This window comes from Panthera tigris, chromosome C1 (assembly GCF_018350195.1).
Source record: "Panthera tigris isolate Pti1 chromosome C1, P.tigris_Pti1_mat1.1, whole genome shotgun sequence".
NCBI classification, from domain to species: Eukaryota; Metazoa; Chordata; class Mammalia; order Carnivora; family Felidae; genus Panthera; species Panthera tigris.
This window is the reverse complement of record NC_056667.1, coordinates 149885270-149913261: the sequence shown is the minus strand read 5'-3', so window position 1 is coordinate 149913261 and position 27992 is coordinate 149885270. Positions and strand designations below refer to the sequence as shown.

General features: G+C 35.5%; 1 protein-coding gene across 2 annotated transcripts in view; it reads right to left on the bottom strand.

Annotated features, from left to right (window-relative positions):
* Window positions 1-27992, bottom strand: part of SLC4A10 (solute carrier family 4 member 10) — a 188251-nt gene that overhangs the window by 23212 nt on the left and 137047 nt on the right. For both annotated transcript variants that reach the window (XM_042997242.1, XM_042997241.1), the window contains exons 14-19: window positions 22693-22798; window positions 16533-16694; window positions 14685-14798; window positions 13481-13642; window positions 4658-4909; window positions 2126-2194 (exon numbers count right to left, since the gene is read on the bottom strand). In XM_042997242.1, coding sequence (XP_042853176.1) covers window positions 2126-2194; window positions 4658-4909; window positions 13481-13642; window positions 14685-14798; window positions 16533-16694; window positions 22693-22798 — 865 coding nt within the window. The remainder of the gene's footprint in view (window positions 1-2125; window positions 2195-4657; window positions 4910-13480; window positions 13643-14684; window positions 14799-16532; window positions 16695-22692; window positions 22799-27992) is intronic.

Genomic DNA, 27992 nt, shown 5'->3' with positions numbered 1-27992 from the left:
CCAAAACCCTGCTCTTTTTATTTGAATTGATCAATCAGCCTTAGACCAGGAACCCCAAAGCACTTTATCCACATATCTAAATAAAGGCATGTGGCCCAGGTCTTGATTCTTTCTCTGTCTGTACTCTGCCTTGACTTCCTCATGTGGTCCCTTCAGGTGTGCCAGGTACTTCCTCCAGGACCTGTGAGTGATGAATTACCTATTTCAATTTCTCTTGTAGTCTACCATTGAACCACGGCTTGCCATCCAGCACCCTGTGCTCCATTAACATGTGTGAAATTTGACAAAATCATAATAACCAGGTGACCTTTCTTTCATGTATTTGAACAGCAATGCGACTAGTAGTGTCATAGGAAAAGCAGCAATTTATGCATTCCTTTTGGCCAACAAAAAATAGATTTATTTTCAATAAATAGCCCTCAGAATTCGTCTCCTTTCAAGAAAACTTTAGTGCTTCAGATCAATAATGTTAAGTTATAAGACAAGATTATTCAAAGGTAAATTTAAGTAGAAATCTGCCTCTGTCCTTGTGTGGCATTCTTCCCTGTGTCTCTCTGTGTCCTCTCTTCTTAGAAGGATGCCAGTCACTGGATTTAGGGTGAAGATGAGCTCATTTTGAGTTCCAAAACTAATCCATCTCCAAGACTCTATCTTTAAATAAGGTCACATCCTGAGTTTCCAAGCGGGCGTGAATTTGGGGGAAGCACTATTCAAACCATTATAGTATCATAAGCACGAATAATTTGCTAAGCACCTCCGCAAAGATTTACAATACAGTTGTGGTCATTTTAAAATGTGTCCACAAATTCTTCCACACTAGTCTCTTCAAGAGATGGGGTCTAATTTCCCTCCACGTGTGCAAGCTGGATATAATGACTCACCCCTAACATATAAGAAAAAAGTGGAAGTGACCATGTGTGACTTTGGCAACTAAGCCAAAAGGCACAGCGACTCCACCCTCCCTCTCTTTCGGGTTGCTCACGCTGATGGAAGTTAGCTTCTGGGTCATGAGGGCACTTGAGTCTCCTGTGGAGAGGCCTGTGTGGCAAAACAACAACAGCAACAACAACAAACAAACAAACAAACAAACCTGGGGCATCCTGCCAAAAGCCAGGGAGAGGCTGATGCCTTTTCCCACAGCCGTGTGATCAGCCATCTCAGACCCTGGTCCTCCAGTCCTATTCAAGCTTTCAGATGCCTGCAGACCTTGTCCACATTCTGACAGGAACCACATGAGACACCTGGAGCTAGAACCACCTGGCTAATCTACTCCCAAATTCATAACCCGCACAAAATGTGAGATAATAAGTGTTTGTTGTTTAAAGCCACTAAGTGAACTGTAATCTGTTATGCAGCAATAGAAAATTCGTATAATTATACTGATTTAACCAATACTTAAACAACTAAGTTTTCCTTTGTACCTTGAAATTGCCTTACCCTGTACCTTTACTTTTAGTTTTAATTTTTTTAAAAAAGAATCCTATAAGTATAATTGTAATAATGATAGAAAAACAAGCATAAAAGGAAAAGAATCACCCAGGGTCTCACTACCCTAATAAATTGTTTTTATTTATCTACCTTCCTTTTTGGTCCATTCACACTCACAGCTTTATAAACCTATGGTAGGTACAGATTGTTTTCCTACTTTTTTGCTTTGGATTATTAAGCCATAAGCATTTTTATCATGTTCCTTTTATGGCCATCATAATTACCAATTTTAAATGACTGTACCATAGACCACTTAATTATTTTACTGCTGATGGATAGCTGGGTTATTTCCAATATTTTGATAGTATGTGTTACAATGAACATCTTTGTGCATACAGTTCTTTTCTGTTCCATACACACGATTACAGTAGCAAAGATTAAAAGCTTTTGGATATATTTTGAAATATACTGTCATTACTTTTCTAAGAGGGTTGTAAAGTCTAAACCTTATACAGTTTTAACATAACTTATGGTAAACAAAAGTACCTTAAAGTTAGGAACCAGGTTGAAGAAATTTAATTGTGGTCTGAAAGCTGATCGTCAGATGATGTCATTTTCTTAGCTATCACATGATTTAGCATGAATCGACCCAAGATAAGTCATCACAGATGTGCATCATTTACTGAAAGCAATTTACCTGAATTCCCTTTAGAGATGAAGCACCCATATAAAGAAACACCCCATATAGCACGGGCATGGGAATAAACTGTAAAAGAACAATTAGAAAAAAGATACGAGTTATGTTCAAATAACTGCTCATGCTGTTTTTCGCTTACCAAAGAAAAACACAGAAAAATATTTTAGAAGCAATAGTGGGCCAAGTCAGAAGACTCAGGTTCAAATCCCCACTCTAGCACTTTTTTAGCTGCATAATCTTAGGTCAGTTACTTAAGCTCTCTGTGCCCTAGCTTCCCCACATATATCTAAAGAGGGATGGGGATAATAGGGTTGTTATGAGTATTTAATAGGCCAAAGCCTAAAAAAGTACATTTATAATACATAATAAACAATAAATATTAACTATTATTATTGTACTACTATAGGGAAATTTGAATTTTGCCTCACAATGATAAGATAATGATTTTTATGTGACCACATGAATATAACTATACAAACAGGACAAAATAAAACAGATGACAGTTGTTTTTAATCTACCTGGAGGGGAAAAAAAAGGTATGTGTTCAATGAAAACTTTGATATTTTCTGTACCAGAGTGCTGAGACTATTTCAGGCACAGGAATATTTAAGATGGTGAAAATTTTTGTTACCATTTGAAGAGAAAAAACAAGACTAAATTTACTGAAAAGAGAACTACATTTATCTGGAAATAATTTAGGTGAATATTAGATATATTTTATAAAGTTATATTTATTTTTATAAAGTTTATGTTTATATTATGTAACTTTATATTTATAAAGTTAATTGGTCAGAAACATGAAAGCAATCTTGATATAAGCCTCTTCTATTTATAAACTGTCTAATTTTCTGTCATAGAGATAGTGAAATTTGGTATCAACAGTGTGTAGTGAAATTTGCTATAGTTTTTTTCAATTTTTACCATTGTTTTAAATAAATACAAGTGTTACTTTAGTCTTTACCAGTTCTGAGCTGGAGTAGCACTTCCAAATGAATCTGATGCAGGTTATTATAGTAGTTTAGACAAATGTAATTATTTGTGCCATTGAAATGTTTTCTCCAGGGGCGCCTGGGTAGCTCAGTCAGTTAAGCATTGGACTTTGGTTCAGGTCATGATTTAGCAAAGATTCATGAGTTCAAGCCCCCTGTTGGGCTCTGTGCTGACAGCTCAGAGTCTGGAGTCTGCTTCAGATTCTGTGTCTTCCTCTTTCTCTGTCCCTCCCCTGCTCTCGCTCACTTACTCTCTCTCAAAAATAAGTAAACATTAAAATAATTGAAATGTGTTCTCCAATTACATAGTTTTAAATGAGGAAACTTTTTAAAAAGTAATTTCTATGTAAAAGTTAAGATATGTGTTAACCAGGCTAATACAGATATTTATTTATAAATAAATATAGTAGCTTTGGAAACTATGACTCAGAATATGCTTTTAAAATAATGTAATTTAATTCCCTTCCTCGTCTTTTCTCCATTTAATTTTTGGGTTGGTTAAGGTTATTTGATAAAGCTTATCTGTAACTATACACTGAAGTGTTCAATGGATGGTTTATGTTCACAGTATTGAAAGATTTAGGCTTCAAACATTCTCTTACACTGATTTCTAAATATGACAACTAAAATGAAGTTTTATTTGCATAATAAAGTAATAAGAAAGAAAGAAAAAAAGATATTGGGATTAAAGATAAAGAATGGAGCTAACATCTAGATGTTCTTACATTATGCCAGATATTTGCAAGCATGTGAACTGTTCAATTTTTCTCTTTTTACTGGACTAGCTCAGCATAATTCTAGCTCTATAGTTACTTATATAACATAGAAATGAATTCTTACAAATGTACTTGCAAAAAATGATAAATATAAGTACACTTGTATAAATGACTGAAGGATTCCATCAAAATTTTCAAAGTACAGGCAAATAAAATGAGCTATAATTTAAAATATAATTGACATACCTTGGTAATATCTGCCAAAATTCTATGCCAAAATAATTACTCTTTAACGCTTTTCAAAATGGATTCAATTATTTTAAATGTGAAAAAATAAGTACATACAATAGTGATGTCCATGTAGTAGTTTCATGTAACATTTAATACACAAAACTGCGTATGTGGCCATGACCATTACATTGCTCATCTCTGTACCTCTATTTTGCACTAGGTAATGTTAATTGCAAATACATCGGACAAGAAAATAGAGACTTTATTTCATGTAGGCCTACAGTGAACTCAAGTCAGAAATTAGTTAGAAATGAGTGACCTGTCCCCATAACTTGGTAACTGTTTCAAAATTATGATAATAATTTACACATCAAACTTTACTTTGCCAGACTAAATTTCTTATGTTTTTAAGGATTCTGAAATATAGCCCATAACTTCCCGTTAAGAAGTTGTATAAACATGGTAAAGAAATTTATCATTTGTATCACGTGTCATACAATATTTGCAAATTGTTGGCTTAGCTTCAAGTGAGATTTCTTAAACAATAATAAATATATTCTGCCCTCTCTCAACTTCATAAAGGTAGACTTAATTACCTTCAGAATACTGGTCATGAAGACTGATGAACCCATAAGAATAAAAATCATAAGCCCAGTAACCCTTTGCTCCCGGATGCCAAGAAACTTGGGCTGTTCTCCTGGAGCTGAACATTCTGATTCCAGTTTTAAGCTGTTGACATGAGTGATGGACAGGACAGTGGCAGCCACAAACCATGGCAGGCCCATGATGGAGCACACCCCTAGCATGACAGCCACCATCAATAGATCCAGATGGTACCCGCAACCTTTCTGTGGAAAGAAAAGAGGATTCTCACAGAAACTGAACTTAGCATAGAGACAAATGATACCACCACCATGAAACCATAAGAATAGGAAAGAGAGATTACCTTGAGTCTTAGACAACTGATTCTAAAATGCAAAACAAGTTAAAGATAAAAAGGTAACAGTGTGAAAACATATAATCCACTTAAAGAAAAGCTGCAAATGCTCCATTTACAATTATGATTATAGTGACTTCTATCTACTTTAATAGGTTTAATGTATTACTGGGTTAATATTATGTTAGTTTCCATTCTATTTCTGTTGTATAATTAAAGTCATTATTAAATACAGTCACTTCTCTTAGTTTCCTTAAGTAGGCAAGTTGAATCACAATTCGTATATCTACTCATTTGTGATTAATTCATACCAAAAAATTACTGAACACCATATACCAGGCATCAGGTAGAAAACAGAAAACAAAGTAAGGATTGTATCAACAACAACACTCAGAATGGCCTGTGAATAGAAATTACTTCCCGACAATGCTTAAGAAGCCCTTCACATCAGATCTCCTAAACAGAAACTCTTCTCAAACATTCTGTGTCCAATTGCCTTCTTTTGTCTCAATGGGAGGGTGTCTCAATGTCTTACTGGGAAAAATAATATCATGGAATCTAAGCTTCCTTATATTTACCTATTTTTATTCTAATACAGCTTTTATTCTCTATCTTATTCTCATCTGTTTCAGTTTCAGCACCAGAAATATTTGGCCCCTCCCTAAAATGAAAGTTTTTGTGTTTTCTACCTCTCTGTGATCCTGCTCCACTCTCACTGACCTCCAGGTGTTGCAAACTTCCATGCTTTCTAGGACCAGGCAGGAAACATAACTGAGGAAACAGGTGCAGGAGGCATGTGGAGTGGAGATGCAGGGAAGTAAGACAGCTCTCTAGGAGAGGGTGAGTGGCTGAGGGCAGGTGGGGAAGAGCAAGCAGCGTTTCCCTCGCCCTCCCCCCACCATAGGAAATCATCAGCAAAAAGCCTCAGAGGTAGCGAATGACTTGGCCTACTTTACGCTCCAACTATTAATGACTACTTCATGAAAGGTAGTATGATAAAGTGGTTAACGGCTTAGATTCTGGAGATAGGTGGCCCGGGATCAAATGCTGGCTCAACCAATGCCCCTGGACAAATCATTTAACCTCTTGTGCCTCTGTTTCCCTATCTGAAAAAGGATGATGGTGATAACAGGAGGCACCCCTTTGGGTTGTTGTGAGAATTAAATTGTTTAACTTTGAAAATCATTTAGAACAATGTCTAATATACACTAAGCATTCAGTAAATGTTAGGGACTATTATATTCTGGCAATTGAACAATAATTTTTTATTTGTACTCATTTGTTTCAAGGCTCCTCAATAAAATTACATGTTTCTTAAGGGCAGGTCACTTATATAATTTCTCAATATTTCCTGTAGTTTTTTTTTTTTAAGATTTATTTATTTTTGAGAGAGAGAGCACAAGCGGGTTAGGGGCAGAGAGGGAGAGGGACAGAAGATCCAAAGTGAGCTCTGCACTGACAGCAGCGAGCTCGAAGTGATACAGGGCTGGAACTCATGAGCTAGAGCCTTGAGATCATGGCCTGAGCCAAAGTCAGACGCTCAACAGACTCAGCCACCCAGGTGCCCCTTTCCTGTAGTTTTTAACACAATCATTGGCACACAAGAAGCAATCAATAAGGAACAGATTGGCTTTTTTAGAGGGAAATATGCATACTTAAACCATGATAGAATTGGGTTTAATAAGTATAATTTAAAATAAATATAGCCATTAAATTTGTTATTATGAATATGAGCAGAAATTACCAATTCTTCTAGAGGAATAATTTTGGCCTTTTTTTTTTTAACCAGGCAGTTTTACCAAACTGCAAGCAGTTTCTAGTTAATATGAAAGCTCCTATAGCCAGGAGTGTGAAATATGCTGAGTATTTGTTGCATACTCGTCCTGGTGGTGTTTTCTTTCTGCTATTTTGTTTTGTTAATCATTCTATTAAGAGAAACACACTTAAAGTCAATTGCACTTCCTTTTCTTTCTGTCTACCCCTACGAAATGATAAAAGTGCAGGAGACGACAGTGAGGAGAAAATGGCAGATATCCACATAAGGACATTTTCCTCCTGTGCTGTCACCACGACAGTGGCAACCTGGCTTAGCTGTAGCAATGTTCCAGCTCACAAGAATGCCTAAATTCAAATTCCCTCGTGAATAGGACTCTAGAAACTTTTTTTTTTTTTTGCAGGTAACTCAGGAAAGATTTTTATTACTAAGAGCTGGGACACCGGAAGAGAAACACTCTGGTGTCAGCTTAACCAAAACAGCATTGGAAGAAGCTTCACCAGAGCCACACTATGGTCTTCTAGTCCAATGAACAATTTGGAAGATGTAGCCACATAGAATAGAACTCAAATTTTGGTCCCTTTAAAGGACCATGTCTTAACCAGTTAGAGGAGCGTTTTGTCCTAGGGACTCTGGAGTGAGAAGGATGTAGAAAGCAAAGGACGTAGCTCTGCCTCTGAGGGAGTATAGTGTGAATGGTGCCCCCTGGGCTGTTTTGCAAAGTTAAGGTACTGCTAAGAGAATGGAAGAAGTGCTAACAGCCATGAGATAAACATCAGAGGAGGGCAGGGGACAGGGGCTTTGAGATTCTCATTTGCGCATGCATTTTTTGGCACATCCTAGGCTTTCCCAGGGTTCATGTTCACTATGGCTTAATAATACAAGGAAGGCCTTCTTCATGATAGTGATTTCCTATAGCTCTTACTTAGGGTTTTACAAATATGATACAAATATAAACAGTGCAATTCTGGATTGCAGGAAGCAGACAAAATAATGGTTTCAGAGTGAATAATTTCATTTTTAAATTTAGAAAGCTAGTTTTGTAAAACACAAGTATCTAATAAACACAAAATACAATCCCCTCCCGATTTTGTTGTACAGTAATGGGAGCATCTTAATTTCATGTGAATCAAAGGAAATAAAGCAGTGCTGGCACTTCTACTAATTAATCATCATCCTTCTTGCGTTTCATTAAATATCTTAAAACTTGGTCTTTGTACCCAAATTATTAGCTGATAGGCATGACAGCCAAAGAGAAGTATCCCTTTGTCAGAGAGAGAACTCTGTACCTTCTAACATATTTCTGTAGATTTTTCTGAAATAAAGACAGAATCGGAGCTTTTATTCTCACTTTCATCCATGAATCACAGGAAATGGACATATGGGAGGAAAAGGGAGCATAGCAACAGGTGATGCTACACCAGACCCCACTAAAACCAACATGCAGCAAGACAAGAGGCCAGCCAAGAGGACCATCTGATACCCAGATGCCACTGCTGAAAAAATTCATTTCAAAGCTTGGCAGCAATTTCCTGCATCTGTCAAGTTAACCACATAAAAGACTATAGATTGACATGAAGAACCAGGCTGACAAAGAGGGCAAAAAAGAACATATCAAATGCCATAATCATCAAGAGAATGTGGTGCCAAATGAATGTTGCAAATGCATTCATTTACTCAAGTGATCTGAGATTGTATTGCTGTTTATTAAAAATGATGTCAAAAGAAGCCTGAACTGTCTACAGAAACATGTAGAAAAGCCCACAGTTGTATCTTAACAGAAACTTTCTTTTCTGTAACATAGTGTCTTTCTTTCCACTTTTAGAGAACGTACTTTAAAAAAAGGCAGTTATTTCTAATGCTTTTCAAAGGGATTCAGCTAACCTAGGCCTAGCCCACTTCTCCAGGTAAAAAACAAGAAGTGCTGGAGAGAGTATGGATTTGTATCCATATAGAATACAGATAATAATTTGCCTTCTCAAATTTTTACACTTGCATTTTGCAGCTTCTATCACTCCTGAATGACCCCAAAGACCATGAGGTGCAGTGAGTTGAAATTTTGCTAATTTGAGCCTCCTCATTCTGAAGGAGGAGGAGGAAGTCACTTAGTGAGTTGGGCCAACTTCTTCAGCTCAACACAGCTTTACTCTGTATGTAGTAACACTCTCAAAATGATATAAACATTTTTAATGGCATGATTAAATGCCCTATAAGAAAACTACTTTGGTAATGGAAGTGAAGAAAAGGTGAAAAGATCTAAAATGTAAGTTTGGGAGACATACAAATGATGAATTCCAAGGTGACTTGGATATGTGATGTGGACTGAAATACACAATGTGGGGTCAACCAGGTGTTTGTTACAGAAACTAGAAAACATGATTCATTAAGCTTTTGGGGGGCATAATTCAACCAAGGCAAAAATGGGTTTTCAAGTGATAAAAAAAATTAGTAAAAGCTGAAAATGTGGTTAACTTGTGGTCTGGGGATATACTCAAGAAACACGTATCTTTTCCTGACAGTGTGGTTCAAGTCAAAGCCAAGAGACTGTGCAAACATTTCAGTGAAGCAACAGGTGGGGAGAGTAGCTATGGAACAAACCGTTACTCTGACTCAAGAATGTTCTGAGAATGTGATTTTTTTATTGTTATTAACAGGAAAATCAGCAGCAGCAGACCGCACTATACTGAAGCTTATAATGGTTAGAGGTTAAAAAAAAAAAGTGTTCAGTGTACGTAAAATATATCTTCACTGGAAGGAACTTGCTTTGCAAACATCCACATCTAAGGAGGAGGATGGGGTGTTCAGACTTACAGGGACCAAGAAAAGATTAATTCTTCTACTCATGGCAACATAGCAGAGCTTATGATGAAGTCAGACTTGCTCTATTATTTACTAAATCCAGGCTATGAAGGGATAAAATATAAAAATTTGATTGCATAGTCACTTATTTGTCTAATAAAAAATTAATTATAAATAATGTAATGTATTTTAGTAATTCAGCCTCAAGTTTATTTCAGGCTTTGGGGAGCCTGGGTGGCTCAGTCGGTTAAGCATCTGACTCTTGATTTTGGCTCAAGTCATGATCTCGCAGTTGTGAGTTCAAGCCCCATGTCAGACTCTGTGCTGACAGTGAGAAGACTGCTTGGGATTCTCTGTCTCCCTCTCTTTCTGCCTCTCCCCGGACCCCACAAAATAAATAAATAAAATTTAAAAAAATGAAATGTTTTAATGCTACATTTAATTCTACAAATGCAAGTACTTGAAAAGCCCACTTAAAAATGTTACATGATATTTTAGCTATTCTGCATAATATTTAAAGGGGAAATATAGTGTATTTGCTGAGTTGGAGCTTTGGAAAGACTGTGTATATCAAGGGCCTACCACAGGCTCATGAAGAAGGAGGAGCAGGTGTTATGTATTTATAAGGCTTGGAGACCTAGAAAGAACAAGGAAATGGAATGGCCAAAAAAGGTTATATTACCCTCAGCAATCTTCACTTACTTCTATATTTTGTTTCAATACAGTTCCATTAATATATAGGAAAAAATACTGCCTGTACTAGTTTAGCTGGTAGTCTTTATAAAGAATATTTTTTTAGTGAGATCAGTGGGATTTCTGCCTAATTATAAAGGCTAAAAACAAAAACAAAAAACCTAACTTACTTGAAAAGCTTACTTTCTTCCTAAAATAGGAGTCTTTTAGCTCATTTTAAAATGTGTAATATAATGAAATATATATACAGCCATCAAAAAGATAATGCAGATATATATTGGCATGGGATGACTACCATGTTAATGCTCTTACATGAAAAATAATACAAGTAACATATGTCATATGAAAATATATATTTGGGTATATATCAAAATTTTAACAATATAATCTCTAAGAAATGAAATTATGTTTTTCACTTTTGTCTTTTAACTTTTTATATTGTCTAATTTTTTTCATTTATTTTTTTTAAAGTTTACTTATTTTTGAGAGAGACACAGAGAGCACACACACACACAAGTGGGGGAGGGGTAGAAAGAGAGGGAGAGAGAAAATCCCAAGCAGACTCTGTGCTGTCAGCTCAGAGTCCGATGTGGGGCTCAATTCCACAAACCAGGAGATCATGACCTGAGCCGAAATCAAGAGTTGGACACTTAACCGACTGAGCCACCTAGGTGCCTCTATTGTCTAATTTTTTTTTAATTTTTTAATGTTTATTTATTTTTGAGAGAGAGAGAGAGTGTGTGTGTGTGGACAGGGAAGGAGCAGAGAGAGAGGTAGACACAGAATCTGAAGCAGGCTCCAGGCTCTGATCTGTCAGCACAGAACCCAACGCGGGTCTCAAACTCACAAACTGCGAAATCAGGACCTGAGCCGAAGTCGGACGCTTAACCGACTGAGTCACCCAGGCGCCCCCCTATTGTCTAATTTTTACACCAAAAGCATATGTTACTTTACAATGAAAAATATAAAGATGCTTTCAGTTTTAAAAAATAAATCCGTGTCTGGGAAAAATGTTTTCCTACTTCTTAACAGAGTTAACAGACTAACAATATTCAACCTACAGTACTTACACATGTTTTATAGATCTATTTGATCAACTGTGTAACTTTCCTAATTAAGTTGTGGCAGTATTTGCTTTTGCAGATGACTGACATCTTAAAAGCAAATAATATTTTTGAATAATTGTTATTAAAGAAGTAGTCTATTAGACTTGGAAATCTGAATTCCTTGTTTTGAGGCCTGCACATCACTCAAAGTTTCCAATATTGAATGGTGTAGTTCAGTGGTATTTTGGATCCAGCTCGTATAGGCTTATGGGAACCAATAGTTTAATTTCCTAAATTTCTGCCTGCCAATTGATGTCACACTGGTAACTTGAAATGGGTCATGGTGGGAGTATTCACACCATGAAAATCAGCAAACATTATAAACCAGGGTCTCTCTTTTGTAAATGCAGAGAACTGGCTGTTAACCATGTACCAGCATACCACTTGTCTAGTTCCCAAGACTTTTCTGACATATTTTTGTAAAATTACCTTTCTAAAAAAAGTTTTTATTTAAATTCCAGTTAATTAACATGCAGTGTAATATTAGTTTCAGGTGTACAATACAGTGATTCAACACTTCCATGCATCACCCAGAGATCATCACAAGTGCACTCCTTAATCCCCATCACCTATTTCACCCATCCCCCACCCACCTCCCCTCTGGTAACCATCAGTGTGTTCTCTATAGTTAAGAGTCTGTTTCTTGTTTGTCTCTCTCTTTTTTTCCCTCCGCTCATTTGTTTTGTTTCTTAAATTCCACATAATTAAGAATTTTGTCTGACAAAAACAAAAAGTGAATTGAACACACTCCTTTTAAAAAAGGTTTGGAGCACTAGAGTTAGTTTCTACAAAGAGAATGAAGAATGCTCTTTGTTTTCAAACAGACACACATTTTCTCCAAAATATACACCAAATTCCTTCTTAGTAAGATTTATTACAAATAATTGTGCTTTCTTACATTAATGCCATTACTATTTTCCATCAAATAGTTCAATCACAGATTGTTTAATCCTTCTAACAAACATACTTATGAAATCCTGTAAAGTAAGATTTCTGTTGCTCTGACAAGGAAACTTTCCCTAGAGTTTAAAGAGTATGCGAAGATAGCAGGGAATTATCCCCACTATATCTGATACCAGAACAAAACAATTTGATTAATTGTGCATGTTCTGCTTTTATAAGTTTTGATTTAGATTTTTTTTGACCATTCATTGGTTTTGTTGATTTTATATAACATATTCCTAGAAGTGATAGTGCTTACATTAAATATCTCAGAAATACTGCACACCAGTGAACAACTTTGATTATTCACAGTTGCAAAATGACAGAGTCAGAATATAATAAATAAGATATATCCATATTTATTCTCTTTGTATATAAAAAAGTCATTGAAATGTGCAATAAAACTCAGCTAAGAGATCACTTACAAACTATAACATTTATGGCTGGGTTTTCCATAATGTCATAGACATTATGGAAAGATGAATAACTAAAGCAAATGAGAAATACCTGAATATGTAATTTGTTCCAATAATGAAGGCAACCTAATAGACAATACTTAGGATCAAATAGAGAAGTAGAAGAATGGCATATACAAGACAAATTGGTAAAGCTGCACATCGCCAGAATGGATTGTTATTTCACTAAATTGTTTTAAACATGGTAAAGGTACAGCCTTGGCAATGTGTATTTTAAGTTCTGGAAGTAAGGTTTCAGAGTGTAGGCTCAGCCAAGCACTATAAATACATTAAAAAATTAAAAATTAGGGGCGCCTAGGTGGCTTGGTCGGTTAAGCGTCCGACTTCAGCTCAGGTCATGATCTCACGGTCTGTGAGTTCGAGCCCCGCGTCGGGCTCTGTGCTGACAGCTCAGAGCCTGGAGCCTATTTCAGATTCTGTGTCTCCCTCTCTCTCTGCCCCGACCCTGTTCATGCTCTGTCTCTCTCTGTCTCAAAAATAAATAAACGTTAAAAAAATTAAAAAAATTAAAAATTAATTAATTTTAAGCTCATTGTAAGACAAAGTGTCATGAATACAGACAATAAACATTGCAAACCTGAAAACATTATCTTAATATTTCACTATACAAATGAACAGGCAAAGTATAATAAATATCAATCGACATCCATTAAGTCATGAGCATTTGCATTAAAATGGATGTTAAAATATACCTTTAGCTTATGCTCTTTTCTGTTGATGATGACAGCTGTAATCTGTTGGTCCATAAAAATTAGAATAGTACAGAGCAAAGCTGGAATGATAGCAGCTATTACTGTCCACCATGGATTTGGACCTAAAGGTGTAACAAACCAGCCACGATCATCTCTGGTAGGCTACAGGAAACAAAAGAATGTATATAGTTAGTTACTGGATTAATGAATACCTAATCAAATTAAGTCTTACAGATGCTACCAGGAAAGCACCAATTATACACCGATATGCTGTGTGAGCTACATTTAATAATAATAGGAATATCCACAAAGCATTTATAAGGTACAAGGCACTAGTCTAAGTGCTTTAAATATTTTAACTCTTTTTTTGTTCAAAACATTCTAAAGAAGATACAGATAATAAAATTGAGGCATAGAAGGGCCTAGTAAGTTGTCCAAGATCCCAAAGGTAGTAAGTGGTGGAGACAGAATTTAAACTCTGACTGGCTCAAAAATCTATGTTCTTAATCAACACCTATAGTAAATAAAATAATGTTAATATTTATAATTTGCAGTTGACAAATTTATTTACATTTATAAATAGCACATTGACAAATGTGTATAATTCTTATATGTGTGCACAGGCCATTATGTGAAAAGAACATAAAGACGCTTGGTCCTTTCCGGAGTTCAGGGAATGCTTCTGAACATTGCTGGTGCCTGAGATGAGTCCCAAAGGAATTCATTTTGACAATTCTTTGAGGACCTCCCCATCCCTGTCTGACAGGTGAGAAAACTGAGGCTCACAGAGGTTAAGTAACTGGCCCAAGAATTGCTTACTTATTAACATGGTCAGAATTCCAGTCCAGACCTAATTTTACCTCTTTCCCAAGGCCTATCCACTGCGCAATTTTGCATCAAAATAACGCATTTTCCCCTTAGTTTCAAAATGTGTCCTTATCTTTCAGGAGTGTTGCATATAGATATTCCTACTAGAATAATTGACAGAAAAATTTTTCAATTAACCTCTAGATAACACTTCTTTTTTTTTTCTTTTTAATATTAAACCAAAATTTTTACTCATGCAGTGGGCATTTTATTGAATGCTCTATTACCCTCTATTCCTTATATTTTCATGAAAATCTCAAGTACTAGGGTTACAGCTATCATCTAAATGAACATGCAGAGATGGAGACATAGATAGTAAATTCTATGATAACTTCACCTTGAAAACACTTGGTACTTGTAGTTTTGGAGATGGAATCCCAATGGCATAGTCAATTAAAACCATACACAGAATTGTAAGAAAGACAGCAAAGTCACTCACTATGGATCGAACCTAAAAATGATGAAAACACTTGTCACTTAAAGAACTATAAATAGTAAGGAGTACTCAAGAACACTATTCAGAATCACAATTTATAAACACTTTATGACATAATATCACAATATTGTATTTGATGCATATTATAATATTACAATTAGCTCTGTCAGAGCCTGAGTATATATTTATGTATTCTGTCATTAAGATGGATATGCACTCAACCTTTCTAGAATCAGGCATTCTGTAATAGTTACATGGTGATTGTGCTGTTTTCAGAATTTATTTAAAATCTAGGTTTATTAAGTGCATCAATATTTAATACACAGAATAAGATTGCATGGCCAGCATTAGGCTGAATTTTAGGATTCTTTCTCCCAAGGGTACCATTTTAATATCATAATCTAAAGCACAATAAAAGAATCTATTTATATTGAAGAAGCAGAATATTTTAGTTAGTTTATCTGCGTTGTTAAGTATGGAAGCAGGGAATGTGTACAACAGAGCGGAAAAAATTTAAAGTTATTCTGTATAAGCTAGTTCTTTTTCCTTTTTTAAAAAAAATTAATTCCAGTGTAGTTAACATACAGTGTTATAGTCATTTCAGGTGTTCAATACAGTGATTCAACAATTCCACACATTACCCAGTCCTCATCAAGATAAGTGTATACCAGTTTTTAAAGCCATTTTCCATTTATTTAAAAAAAATTTTTTGAAGTTTATTTATTTTTCAGAGACAGAGAGGGACAAGGCGTGAATGGTGAGGGGCAGAGAAAGGAGACACAGAATCTGAAGCAGGCTCCAGGCAAGGAGCTGTCAGCATACAGCCCGACACAGGGCTCGAACCATAGACACGGAGATCATGAACTCAGTAGAAGTTGGCTGCTTAAGCGACTGAGCTACCCAGAGGCCTCAAGCCATTTCGCATTTATAAAGCCACCATGGATTAATTAAATTGAGCTCTGGGGAGGGGAAAGGAATTAATCTTCCACCTTAGGGAAAGAAGAGGTGACAAAAACAGAAGTTTTACCTGGAAGAAACAGTTCTTAAAACATTTTCCTAGAGTGGAATTTTGATCATAATCTTTAGCTCATCCCTAAAAAGCTTGTTTTCTTGTTTCTTTTCTTTTTTTTTTCTTTTTTTTTTCTTTTTGGCTGAGTCAGACATTATAGGTGTTACTTTGCAGTGTTAAATATTGAACTAAGCTGTTTCTCTGTTTACTTTCCTCTCCAAATATGCAGATGCAAACGTGGTGGGTTAGGGGGAGGGACTGACACTTTAAAAATGAAAAAGAGAATAGTGTTCCAATGAGTCTTGCAGGGGCTTTCCCAATTAGAGAATGTAACAGTGGCTCCTATGAGGTATCTGTCAGGCTGGAATAGTTCCCACTGTTCACTGGGCAAGAAAGTGACAATCAGTAATGCAGTGTGTGCTTTTGATTTCCAAAAGCGTAAGTGGGAAAGTGGGAGCTTATCTTTGGGATCTGAAGTTAGAATAAAAGCCCAGAGGGAACATGCAGTCCCAGCACCTGGATCACAAAGGATCCTAGCACCTCTCTCATCGCACCTGACTCCTAACCTGGCAAGCTCCTTCACATTAAAAAAAAAAAAAAAAAAAAAAAAAAAAAAAAAAAAAAAAAAAAAAAGCCTTTTAGTGGCTCCTTTTAGGACAGCAATTGCTATTTCTTTTGTCTTAAAACCCATATGACTATAACATACTTCGTGTTGATCAGGAAAATTGTAGTCGAAGTACCTTGGTTGGAAAATAGCGGCTGGTCTTGAACTGCTTCAGGGTGGCTGACAGAGTAACTGTGGAAAAGAACAGGATCACTGACCAAAACAGAACATCTGGGACATATGGGTGATCATGGCCACAGGCTCGTCCAACATATTCTCCATGCAACGATTTGCATTCCTGCCAGAGGAAGTAAAACAAATGGAGCAAATAAGGGGAAAAAAGGACACATTTCTTTCAGAAAACTAACATCTTAAGATCAATCTCAATGATTGAACAGAGTAAGCTTCATGAATTCTATTTGAATAGGTAGTGAGCAATTTTAGAGATTTAGATTATGTTAAAACTGAACACAAACCACTTACAACATTTTTTTGCTTTTTAAAAATTAAATTTAAATCTACAAAACTAATTGACTACCAATCAATGTATATTTAACCCAATCTCCACGAAGTTCCTAACACTAGATTTATTGAAAGTATGACAGGCTTGATGAGTGGTAACTAGGGTGAACACCATGCCAAACCATTTAAATATATGATCTTAATTGATTTCTACATCCACCCTATAAAATAGGGAGATGTCATTATTTCTATTTATGTCTGAGGAATCTGAGACATAGAGAAATTAAGTAATTTGCCATGGCCTCACTGCTGCTGGGTAGCAGAGCTTTGAGACAAACATGGTGCCTGTGGTGGGAATATTATTGCACAGTAAAGAAGAACAGTGGTTTTGTAGAATTATCTAGTCCAAAAGCTACCAAGAAAAACGAGAAAGGCAACAAGAAAACTATGATATATTGCTACTTAAAATAAAATTGGGAGTCAAAGATGGAGCTCAAAATTAGGTTACAGAACAAAAGAGAAAGAGTTACTATGTGAGTAAGGCAAAGTTCATATTTATTATGACTTGTCCTTGATCTAATATTGTTTTTTTTCCTGGTATGTATTTTTATAAGCCCCTGAAGGATCATTCTAATTACTACCTTAGCCAGGAGGTGGCAGCAAAGTCAAAAAAATTTCTTTTCTCCAAGAAAAACAGCATTTTGAACATTAATAATTTGAATTGAAATAAAAAATTATTTTAAACTCATTTTGATTTCTCTTATATTAAAGATCCTATTACTGAAGTATTTTTTTTTCCAACACAGAGAAAATAGTGCTTTACGTGATCCAGTGACCTTATTAGTACTTGAGATATTCTGGACCTACACAGAAATTGAATTGCACCAGGGTACAGAAAGATCTTAGAGAAAAATATGGACTGAGGACTGATCAGCAGCAGACTCTGCCCAGTCCAGAGTCTGGATTCCTTGTATAGCAGAAAATGAATACCTTTAAAAGATTTTGGAATAGGTCACAGATAATCACATTATCCAAAAACAAACCAACAGCCAATAAAATCTATTTGGGACAGCTACCCCTAAGGCTAGAATTCTTGAGAAATATTGTTAGCTTACCTTATAATTATTTTTTTAAAAATTGTGTTCCCTTTTCTAATTTAGCTGCAAATATCTTCCTTGCTAGCCAAAGTTGAAATTCTAATTATCCATATTAAGCTAATACAGAGCACAATAATTTGGATAATTAAAAGACCAAAGAAACCACACCCTCCCAGCCTTACTTATGGTTTTAATTTTCCTTCTGTCAAAACTCTTAAAAAATATACAAAGTACCAAAAGTGAATCATTGCATTTTTAGTCTCTTCTCTTGCTCCTCTCCAGAGATGCTGGTAGAGCAAAATTATTAAGCAAAGTCATGATTACACAGAATGGCTAAATACAAACAGGAGCTAGGAGATGAGTTGCAAACACATCATCTATAGATTTGTGCCCATCTTCAGTCTTTTGTGCCAATATAAAAGTCTTCTAAATATTCCTTGGACTTGGCTGGGTCTTCTTCTCAACTCTTAAGAACATAGATGCCATTTAAAGGAGCATTCAGTGCTCATATAATCTATAATAAATTGCCAATAGCTTGCCTTGTTACTTTAATTCAAAGCAAATTTGAAAAGGGTGGGGTTTTTTTCTTCCTTTGTAGAGGGTAGTATGCTATTTAAAAATAAAAATCGTGACCTACAAATTTCTACATTAATTTTCTGGTTTATACTAACTATACCCCAAACACAAACACACACACACATGAACCACTTATTTTATTAATAAGAAATTTAAGTTGACATTATCATCTTCCTCCTTATATACATACAAGCGAAATATGTAATTCTAGCACTGAGACAATTCTTAGCCAATTTTTAGTCAATTGCTCGTGAATATTTTTTTTAATATATGAAATTTATTGTCAAATTGGTTTCCATACAACACCCAGTGCTCATCCCAAAAGGTGCCCTCCTCAATACCCATCACCCACCCCCCATCAACCCTCAGTTTGTTCTCAGTTTTTAAGAGTCTCTTATGCTTTGGCTCTCTCCCACTCTAACCTCTTTTTTTTTTTTTTTTCCTTTCCCCCCCGCCATGGGTTTCTATTAAGTTTCTCAGGATCCACATAAGAGTGAAACCATATGGTATCTGTCTTTCTCTGTATGGCTTATTGCTCGTGAATATTTTAAACCTTGCCTAGGAATGACTGATTTTGAAATACTGTTAATATATATGTATATTATCATATACATACATATATATATATGTGTATATATATATATATATATATATGAAACCTACGTATCCTAACTTGCCATAAAAGACCTGAGTTAAACATTATACATGATAGCCAAGATATGAAAATAACCTATATGTCTGTTGATGGATAAATGGATGGAGAAAATGTGGTATAAATATACAGTGGAATATCATTCACCCTTAAAAAAGAAGGAAATCCTGTCATTTGCAAACAACATGGATGAACCTGAAGGAGACTATGCTAAGTGAAATAAGCCAGACATGGAATGACAAATACTTTATGACTTCGCTTATATATGGAATCTAAAAAGTCAACCTCATAGAAGCAAAGAGTAGAGTGGTGATTACCAAGGACTATGGGGGATGAAGAAAGGAAAATAGGGAAATATTGGTCAGAGGGTCTAAAGCTTCAGTTGTGTGGGATGAATAAATTCTGAAAATCTAATATATAACATGGTGAATATGATTAATAATACTGTATCATATAGTTCAAAATTGCTAGGAGAGTAGACCTTAATAATTCTCACCAAAGGGAAATAAAAAGGAAAAGAAAGGAAAAGAAAAAAAAAAGAAAAAGGAAAAGAAAAGAAAAGAAAAGAAAAGAAAAGGAAAGGAAAGGAAAGGAAAGGAAAGAAAAGAAAAAAGGTAACTATGTCAGGAGACAAGTATGTTAACCAGCTTAATTGTGGTCATCCTTTCACAATGTATACGTATATGAACACATCATGTTGTACATTTCAAATAGATATAATTTTTATTTGTCAAACATACCTCAATAAAGCTGAAAAACAAAATGAACCAAAATAAAACACTTGCATTAAGTAGTAAATTTGTGACATGGAACTACTTTTCAAAACAATCATTGAGGGGCGCCTGGGTGGCTCAGCCAGTTAAGCGTCCGACTTCGGCTCAGGTCATGATCTCAGGGTTTGTGAGTGCGAGCCCTGCCTCGGGCTCTGTGCTGACAGCTCGGAGTCTGGAGCCTGCTTTGGATTCTGTGTCTCCTTCTCTCTCTGCCCCTCCCCCACTTGTGCTCTATCTCTATCAAAAATAAATAACTGTAAAAAAAATTTAAAAAACAATCATTGAATGTTTATTGAATACTTACTATGCATATAGCAGTTTGGGAGAATCAAAGAAAGCTAAAATTCTTCACCCTTGCAGAGTTAGCAAGGCATAAATTACAATTCATGAGATATGTAACAATCCAATAAAAACTTTTCAAATGAATAACGTATAAAGTAAATGTTATATCACTATTTTTATAAAACCAGTTATGATAGCCATTAGCACAGTGTTTTATTAATAAAATGCTTTTGGTGATGCTGGGGATTACACTGAAAAAACACCCAGCAATTATAATCAAGACAAAAAAATTTAATGGTTTTCATTGACTTAAAAATTACAAGATTCATTGTATAGCATTCCCTTTGGTGATAAAGGCTATTTCTGGTCAAGATTAGCAATTACCCATTGCAAAAACTGCTTTTAACTAATGAAAAATAATATGAAAATTTCTGCCAGAATGTTAACACCTAGTACAGAAAAAAAAAAAAGTGCAAGATTTGCTTTGATTGCAAAATATTTCTTTACTGTACTCTGCTTGACCCTAAAACTTTTAATATCTAAAATTAACTCATTGCCAGCCAGATCAATTGTGCTATGAGTCTCTTAGAAAGTTATTAAGGATTTTCCATTACATAGAATGAATATTATTATTTAACATTAAATTATTAAGAGAATATATATTACACATAGAGTAAATTATCATGTTAAATAATCTAGAGATTAAATTACTGGGTGTCTGTACTGAAGAGGACACCAAGATGAGTACATAAGGGACGTTTAGATGTAATATCTTTATAGTCTACCAAAGGGAATATAAATGGAAGATACACTGCTGACTAGATCAACCACAATCCCATGTCTAAATTCTAAGTAACTGTAGCATTCTTTCTTGTTCAACATTTCTTTTATTGGTCCATTTAAATGGCTCTCCAAAAGGAAACAGTTTGGTAATGTTATTTTTCTAGGGACAAGTAGATGGAACAGAATTAAATGTTATTGTAACAGAAAAAAACAAGAATAAGTGAAAGTTTATTCTAGAGAAAATAACTAGTATAAGAAAAAAATATAGGTCATAAAATAAATATAGGTCATAAAATATAGGTCAAGATAGAATTTTAAACTGAGTAAGCAATTTGATTTTCATTCTGAAAGAAAACATTTCATGGGGGAAATTTGCAGAACTAGGCAATAGGTCAAATGTTCCTATAGGTATCATACTTAGAGTTTTACAATATTTGAAAAACAAAAAAATGATTTCTAGGAGCACCTGGGTGGCTCAGTCAGTTAAGCATCTGACTCTTTCTTTCAGCTTAGGTCATGATCTCATGGTTTGTGAGATTGAGCACCACCCCCCACCCCCAACCCCCGCTCCCAGTCAGGCTCTACACAGAGCACTCACGGCACAGAACCTGCTTGGAATTCTCTCTCTTCCTCTCTCTCTGCCCTTCCCCTGCTCATGTATGCGTGCATGCACACACACACTCTCTCTCTCTTTCTCAAAATAAATAAATGAACTTAAAAAAAAAAAGATTTCTATGTTCCACTAACGGGCTCACTTGCTAAAATAGGTGTTTCATGCAATGAATTAGTATTCATATAGTATTATAATGATGGTTATGGAATTTGAGCTTATACAGGTTAGTAAAGTGGCAGGAGCTATGGATTGTAATGTTTGTAACTAGAATAATTCAGATTCTATTTAACATTTAGTAAAAGCAGAACACTCAATTTCTCCAGTTATGATTAGATTGAACAGAAGAATGCAAATACAGATGGAAAAAGAGGTGCACAGACATTATAAGAGATTAGGAATAAATGAGAAATGCAGCTATGGGGTGGGGGAGGGGCAGAATCACAAAACAGAGGAAAGACAAAATTTTCCTTTCTTTTAAGTACAGGATTTAACCCTGATAGGGAAAAAATCATTGCCATTCCTTTCCTTGAGTGAGAGATAAGAAGAAAATGTAAGTAAGAAAGCCCTTCCTGAGGAAGGCGCCAGAATTTTGTTAATAGTGATTTTGTTCTTCCTAAGACTTCAATATTTATACTAAAATATTAACAAACATCCCCTCCCCCTCAGCATATTCTGAACAGCTGGAGCAGGATTACAGAGTGAAATAAAAGCATTCTGGGCTCTTTACACAGAAGGCCGACTTACTTCTGCCATATGGTTTCATTTAGGTCAACACCACTCTTATTTAATGTGCCTTCAGTTAATCTGGCCAAATTATGATTGCTCTTAGAGTAACTCAGGCCTACTAACTATTAGTAAAACTTAATAATGAAAGAAAACCCCAGTTTGCTAATGAAAACCTAAAAACGAAATTAAAATTAACACAAAACTATTACTTGTATAATAGTTATGCATTCAAAATAATTTACCTTAGTGGCAATAATTCATTCAAAATGTCAACAAAAGCCCTTACAGTAGTAAGATCCAATATATGATTTATTTTTCAGTGTTTAACTTACCGACACAGTTAGGTTCTCCCAAATTATGTCAGAAGCAGAAATATTGGACTCCCTCCATTCCTTCAATGTATCATTGCTAGGATTATGCGGTTCTACACAGTTACACCTGAAAAGGCAAAATAAGTGTCTTTTGTGAACTAAGTACCTTTTGTCACTGTACTTGAAACAAATGTGTGATGGGTTCTTCTTCTCCAGTTATAACTTTCCTCTATCTGAGAGAAAAGTAGTTAGGTCATCCTAAACTCCAAGACAGAAAGCATGATAGATATATTATTATCTAGACATTAGACTACTCTACAGTACTTCCTCAAATGAGAGAGGTCATTTCCTCTCTGTCCCAGTGACAGGAAATCCCTAAATGTATTGGTTAGAACACAAGGCTTTTGGGGGCTTTTGAAACCAGGAGGCCTCCTAGCCTTTACCATGACAATTTGCCCCTAAATTGTAAGTCACGTGGCAAAAATGATAAATATCCAAATCTATTATTATAAATTACTTATTTTTATTAATATTATATAACCATATCAATTAAAGTTGTAGTTAATTTATATTCTAAAAGTCATTTATAGGGGCGCCTGGGTGGCTTGGTCGGTTAAGCGTCCGACTTCGGCTCAGGTCATGATCTCACGGTCCGTGAGTTCGAGCCCCGCGTCGGGCTCTGTGCTGACAGCTCAGAGCCTGGAGCCTGTTTCAGATTCTGTGTCTCCCTCTCTCTCTGCCCCTCCCCCGTTCATGCTCTGTCTCTGTCTCAAAAATAAATAAACGTTAAAAAAAAAATTTTTTTTAAATAAATAAATAAATAAAAGTCATTTATAGTTTTACTAATTAGGCTGAAGCAAGTACTCTAGGTATCAAAAAATCAATCAGTACATGAGAGCTTTTTTTTTTAATTTTTTTTTAATGTTTATTTATTTTTGAGACAGAGAGAGACAGAGCATGAATGGGGGAGGGGCAGAGAGAGAGAGGGAGACACAGAATCGGAAGCAGGCTCCAGGCTCTGAGCCATCAGCCCAGAGCCTGACGCGGGGCTCAAACTCACGAACCGCGAGATCGTGACCTGAGCTGAAGTCGGACGCTCAACCGACTGAGCCACCCAGGCGCCCCACAAAAGCTTTTTTTAATACCTACTATATAGAAGGTAAGATAATGAATGCCAGGTGGGGATAAGAGAAGAGGGAAAATGCAAGATTTGGGCATAGTACTGTTATTATGTAATAGAAAACAGTTTTTGACTTCACGATTCTTTATAACTTTATAAATAAATCAGAAGAAGACACAAGCAAAAATTACCAACAGATTAATGGTCTCAGATGTTAGTTTCAATTTACAAATTGTATGTTTCCAAAAATTCATTCATAAGCTCACTATTTGTCCTTCAGAAAACAGTTTCTTACAGAAGCATTTTATAAAAATGGTGGTTGGACTCCCAGATTAACCCATATATATATATATATTGCATAACTTAAAAGTTATTTGGACTGCTATATTAGTGATATTAATCAAACTGTAGAACCTGACTACCATTACTAACATTATTTCTGTAGAAAATATCTTATATTCTACTTGGTAAATCCCTCTGCCTAATTAGACAATAGTCTCTCTTATGTCTTCTACTTCAGACACTTATTCGTTCACTTATTCTTCATAGAATATCGGGTGTCTATTTATTATTGCAAGAGACTCTACTTGACACACAAAAAGCATGCTTCCTGCTCTCACTAAGGAAGATTAGAAGATTCCTCAGCTGGGCTCACTTGGGGTTGGACCTCTAAGAGGGTAAAGTGTTCCAGTGAGAAAATTGGTGACAAAGGCTTTAAGGGACTGGGATATAGAAGCATTGGCTACTATGGGCAACTGCAGTGACCCCCATGGTAGCAGAGGGAGAGATATAGCAAAAGGGAAACAAAGGAGCCTGAGATGCAGTAGTAGACATACATTAATGCAATTTATTTAAAACTATAGGTTACTAAGTCCCAGGCACAGGCTGGCTGTACATAAAGCTCTATTCTTTGCTGGCTGCATGGCCATGGGAAGACCACTCAAACACTCTAAATCTTGGTTTCCAACTGCAATAAAGTCTTGCTCAGGAGAATCCCAAAGAAAGTCTGGACTAAGAGAAGGGCTCATACTAAGCAAAGAAGTACAGTAAGAGGTAAAGCTGAAGATGTTGAAACTAATTGAGAGTCTGACCATACACTTGATTCCAGATATCCTCCCTCTACAACTATACACTAATACTTCCCTTCTCCAGAAAAGTTATATTTCCCCCCCCCCACAAAAAAAGGTTAGAGTTTCCCAGAATCTTTAGTCAAGCTGATTAGTAAGGTCTTCTGCTGTACAAAGCCAGTCCATAAGGAGTAGGAGATATGGCTGTTATTTCAAATGTGCCAATCCCATCACAAAGTAATGAGACACATGAAATAGGCCTAAAGAAAAGAAAAAATGAATCTGTAAAAACTCATCTTAAAGAAATAAAGGAATATGAATTACCTGTCATAGAATTAAAATAACCATGATAAGGACTCTCCATGAACTCAAGAAAACAATGCACAAACAAAATGAGAATATCTGCAAAGAGATAGAAAATACTAAAAAGAACCAAACAGAAATTTTGGAGCTAAAAAATATGATGACTAGACTGAAAAATTATCTAGAGCAATTCAACATTAAGCTCAATCCAGCAGAAGACTCAGTGAACTCAAAGATAAGCCATTTGAAATTTTCTAGTCAGAAAAAAACAGAATGAAAAACAAAATGAAGAAAGCCTAAGAATTATATGAAATACTATTAAGCAGACCAATATATACATTATGGAAGTCCCAGAAGAAAAAGAAAGAGAATAAGGAACAAAAAGCTTACTTAAAGAAAGCTTTCCAAATCTGAAGGGAAACTGACATCCAGATTTAAGAAGCCCATAGAACTTCAATCACAGTGAATTCAAAGAAATCCACACTGAGACACATTATAATTAAACTGTCAAAAGTCAAAGAGATAGAATTCAGAAAGCAGCAAGAGAAAAGCAATTCACGTGTAAGAGAACCTCTATAAGACTTTCAGTGGATTTTTCAGCAAGAACTTTGCAGAAGGGAGTAGGATGATATAGTCAAAGTGCTGAAAGGGAATCTATCAACCAAGAATGCTATGTCTGGCAAAACTGTTCTTCAGAAATGAAGGAGAAATAAAAACGTTCCAGAACTGGGGGCAGGGGAGTGGGGTGGGGGAAAGCTGAGGGAGTTCATCACCACTAGACCTACTTTGCAAAAATGCTGAAGGAAATTCTTCAGTGTGAAGCAAACAGACCCTGAAAAGCAACACAAAAGTATATGAAAGTATACAGACACAAAAGATTACTGTAATGGAGGTGTGTCAAAAATCGCTTTTTAAACTTTATTTATTTCGAGAGAGACAGTGAGAGAGAGAGGAGGAGGGGTGCAAGGAGAGGGAGAAGGAGAGAGAATCCCAAGCAGGCTCCACATTAAGTGAGGAGCCTAACACAAGTCTTGAACCCACGAGCCATGAGATCATGACCTGAGCCTAAGTCCAACACCCAACTGACTGAGCCACCCATGTGCCCCCCAAATCACTTTTAATCCTGATCTAAAAGTTAAAGAACAAAAGACTAAAAAATCACCTATTTTACCCATCCTCCCATCCACCTCCCCTCTGGTAACCATCAGTGTGTTCTCTATAGTTAAGAATCTGCTTCTTGGTGTCTCTCTCTCTCTCTCTCTCTCTCTCTCTCTCTCTCGTTTCCCCTTTGCTCATTTGTTTTTTTCTTAAGTTCTCAACACCTCACTTTAAACAATGCATAGCATCCTGACAGAAGAGAAATAAGGAAACAGAAGACTTAAACAACACTATAGACCAAATGAACCTAACAGCGTATATAGAATATTTCAGCCAACAGCAGCAGAATACAGTTTTCTCAAGTACATACAAAATATGCTCCAGAACAGATCACATGTTATGTCACAAAGCTACGCCTAACAAATTTAAAAAGACTGAAATCATACTAAATATATTTTCCAACCACAATGTAATAAAACCAGAAAACAGTAAGAGAAAGAAAACCAGAAAATTCACAAATACATGGAAATGAAACAACACACTCTTGAACAATGAATGAATCAAAGAAGATATCAAAAGAAAAGTTAGGAAATATCTTGATACAAATGAAAATGAAAATACAATATAATGAAACTTATGGTATACAGCAAAAGCAGTATTGAGAAGGAAGTTTATAGCAGTAAATGCCTACATTAAAAATGAGGACAAATCTCAAACAACCTAACTTTAAATCACAAGGAACTAGAAAAAGAAGAACAGACCAAGCCTAAAGTTAGCAGAGGAAAGGAAATAATAACAATCAGAGCAGAAATAAATGAAAGGGATTAGAAAAACAATAGAAAAGATCAATGAAACAGAGTTTGTGTTATGAAAAGATCAATGAAAGTGACAAATTTTTAGCTAGACTAAGGCAAAAAATAGAGAAGACTCAAGACTGGAAATGAAGGAGGAGGCATTACAACTGATGGGTCTGAAATTAAAAGCTATTAAGAGATTACTATGAGCAATTATACGTCAACAAATTGGATAACCTAGAGGAAATGGACAAATTCCTAGAAACAGGCAATCTACCAAAACAGAATCATGGAGAAATAGAAATTTTGAACAGACCTATAACTCATAAGGAGACTGATTCAGTAATAAAAAATCTCCCAACAAAGAAAAGCCCATGACCAGATGGCTTCACTGGTGAATTCTACCAAACATTTAGAGAAGAAGTGATGTTAATCCTTTTCAAACTCTTTCACAAAGCTGGCAAAGAAGGAGCACTTCTAAGTTTGTTTTATGAGGTCAGCATTACCCTGATACAAATGCCAGGAAAACATTCTATAAGACAAGAAAACTGTAAGGCCATATCTCTGATGTATATTTAAGCAAAAATCCCCAATAAAATACCAGCAAACCAAATTCAACAGTACATTAAAAGGATCATACATCATGAGCAAGTGAAATTTATCCTTGGATTGCAAGGGTGGTTCAACATAGAGACATTCATCAGTATGATATACCACATTAATAGAATAAAATATAAAAATCATATGATCATCTTATTAAATGCATAAAAGGCACTTGACAAACTCAACATCCTTTCATGATAAAAACACTCGTCAAAGAAGTAATAAATGAATTAAGCAATATTGCAGGATAAAAAATCAACATAAAAAATTCAGTTGAGTTTCTATAAACTAACAATCCATAAAGAAAATGAAGAAAACAATTGTATTTACAACAGC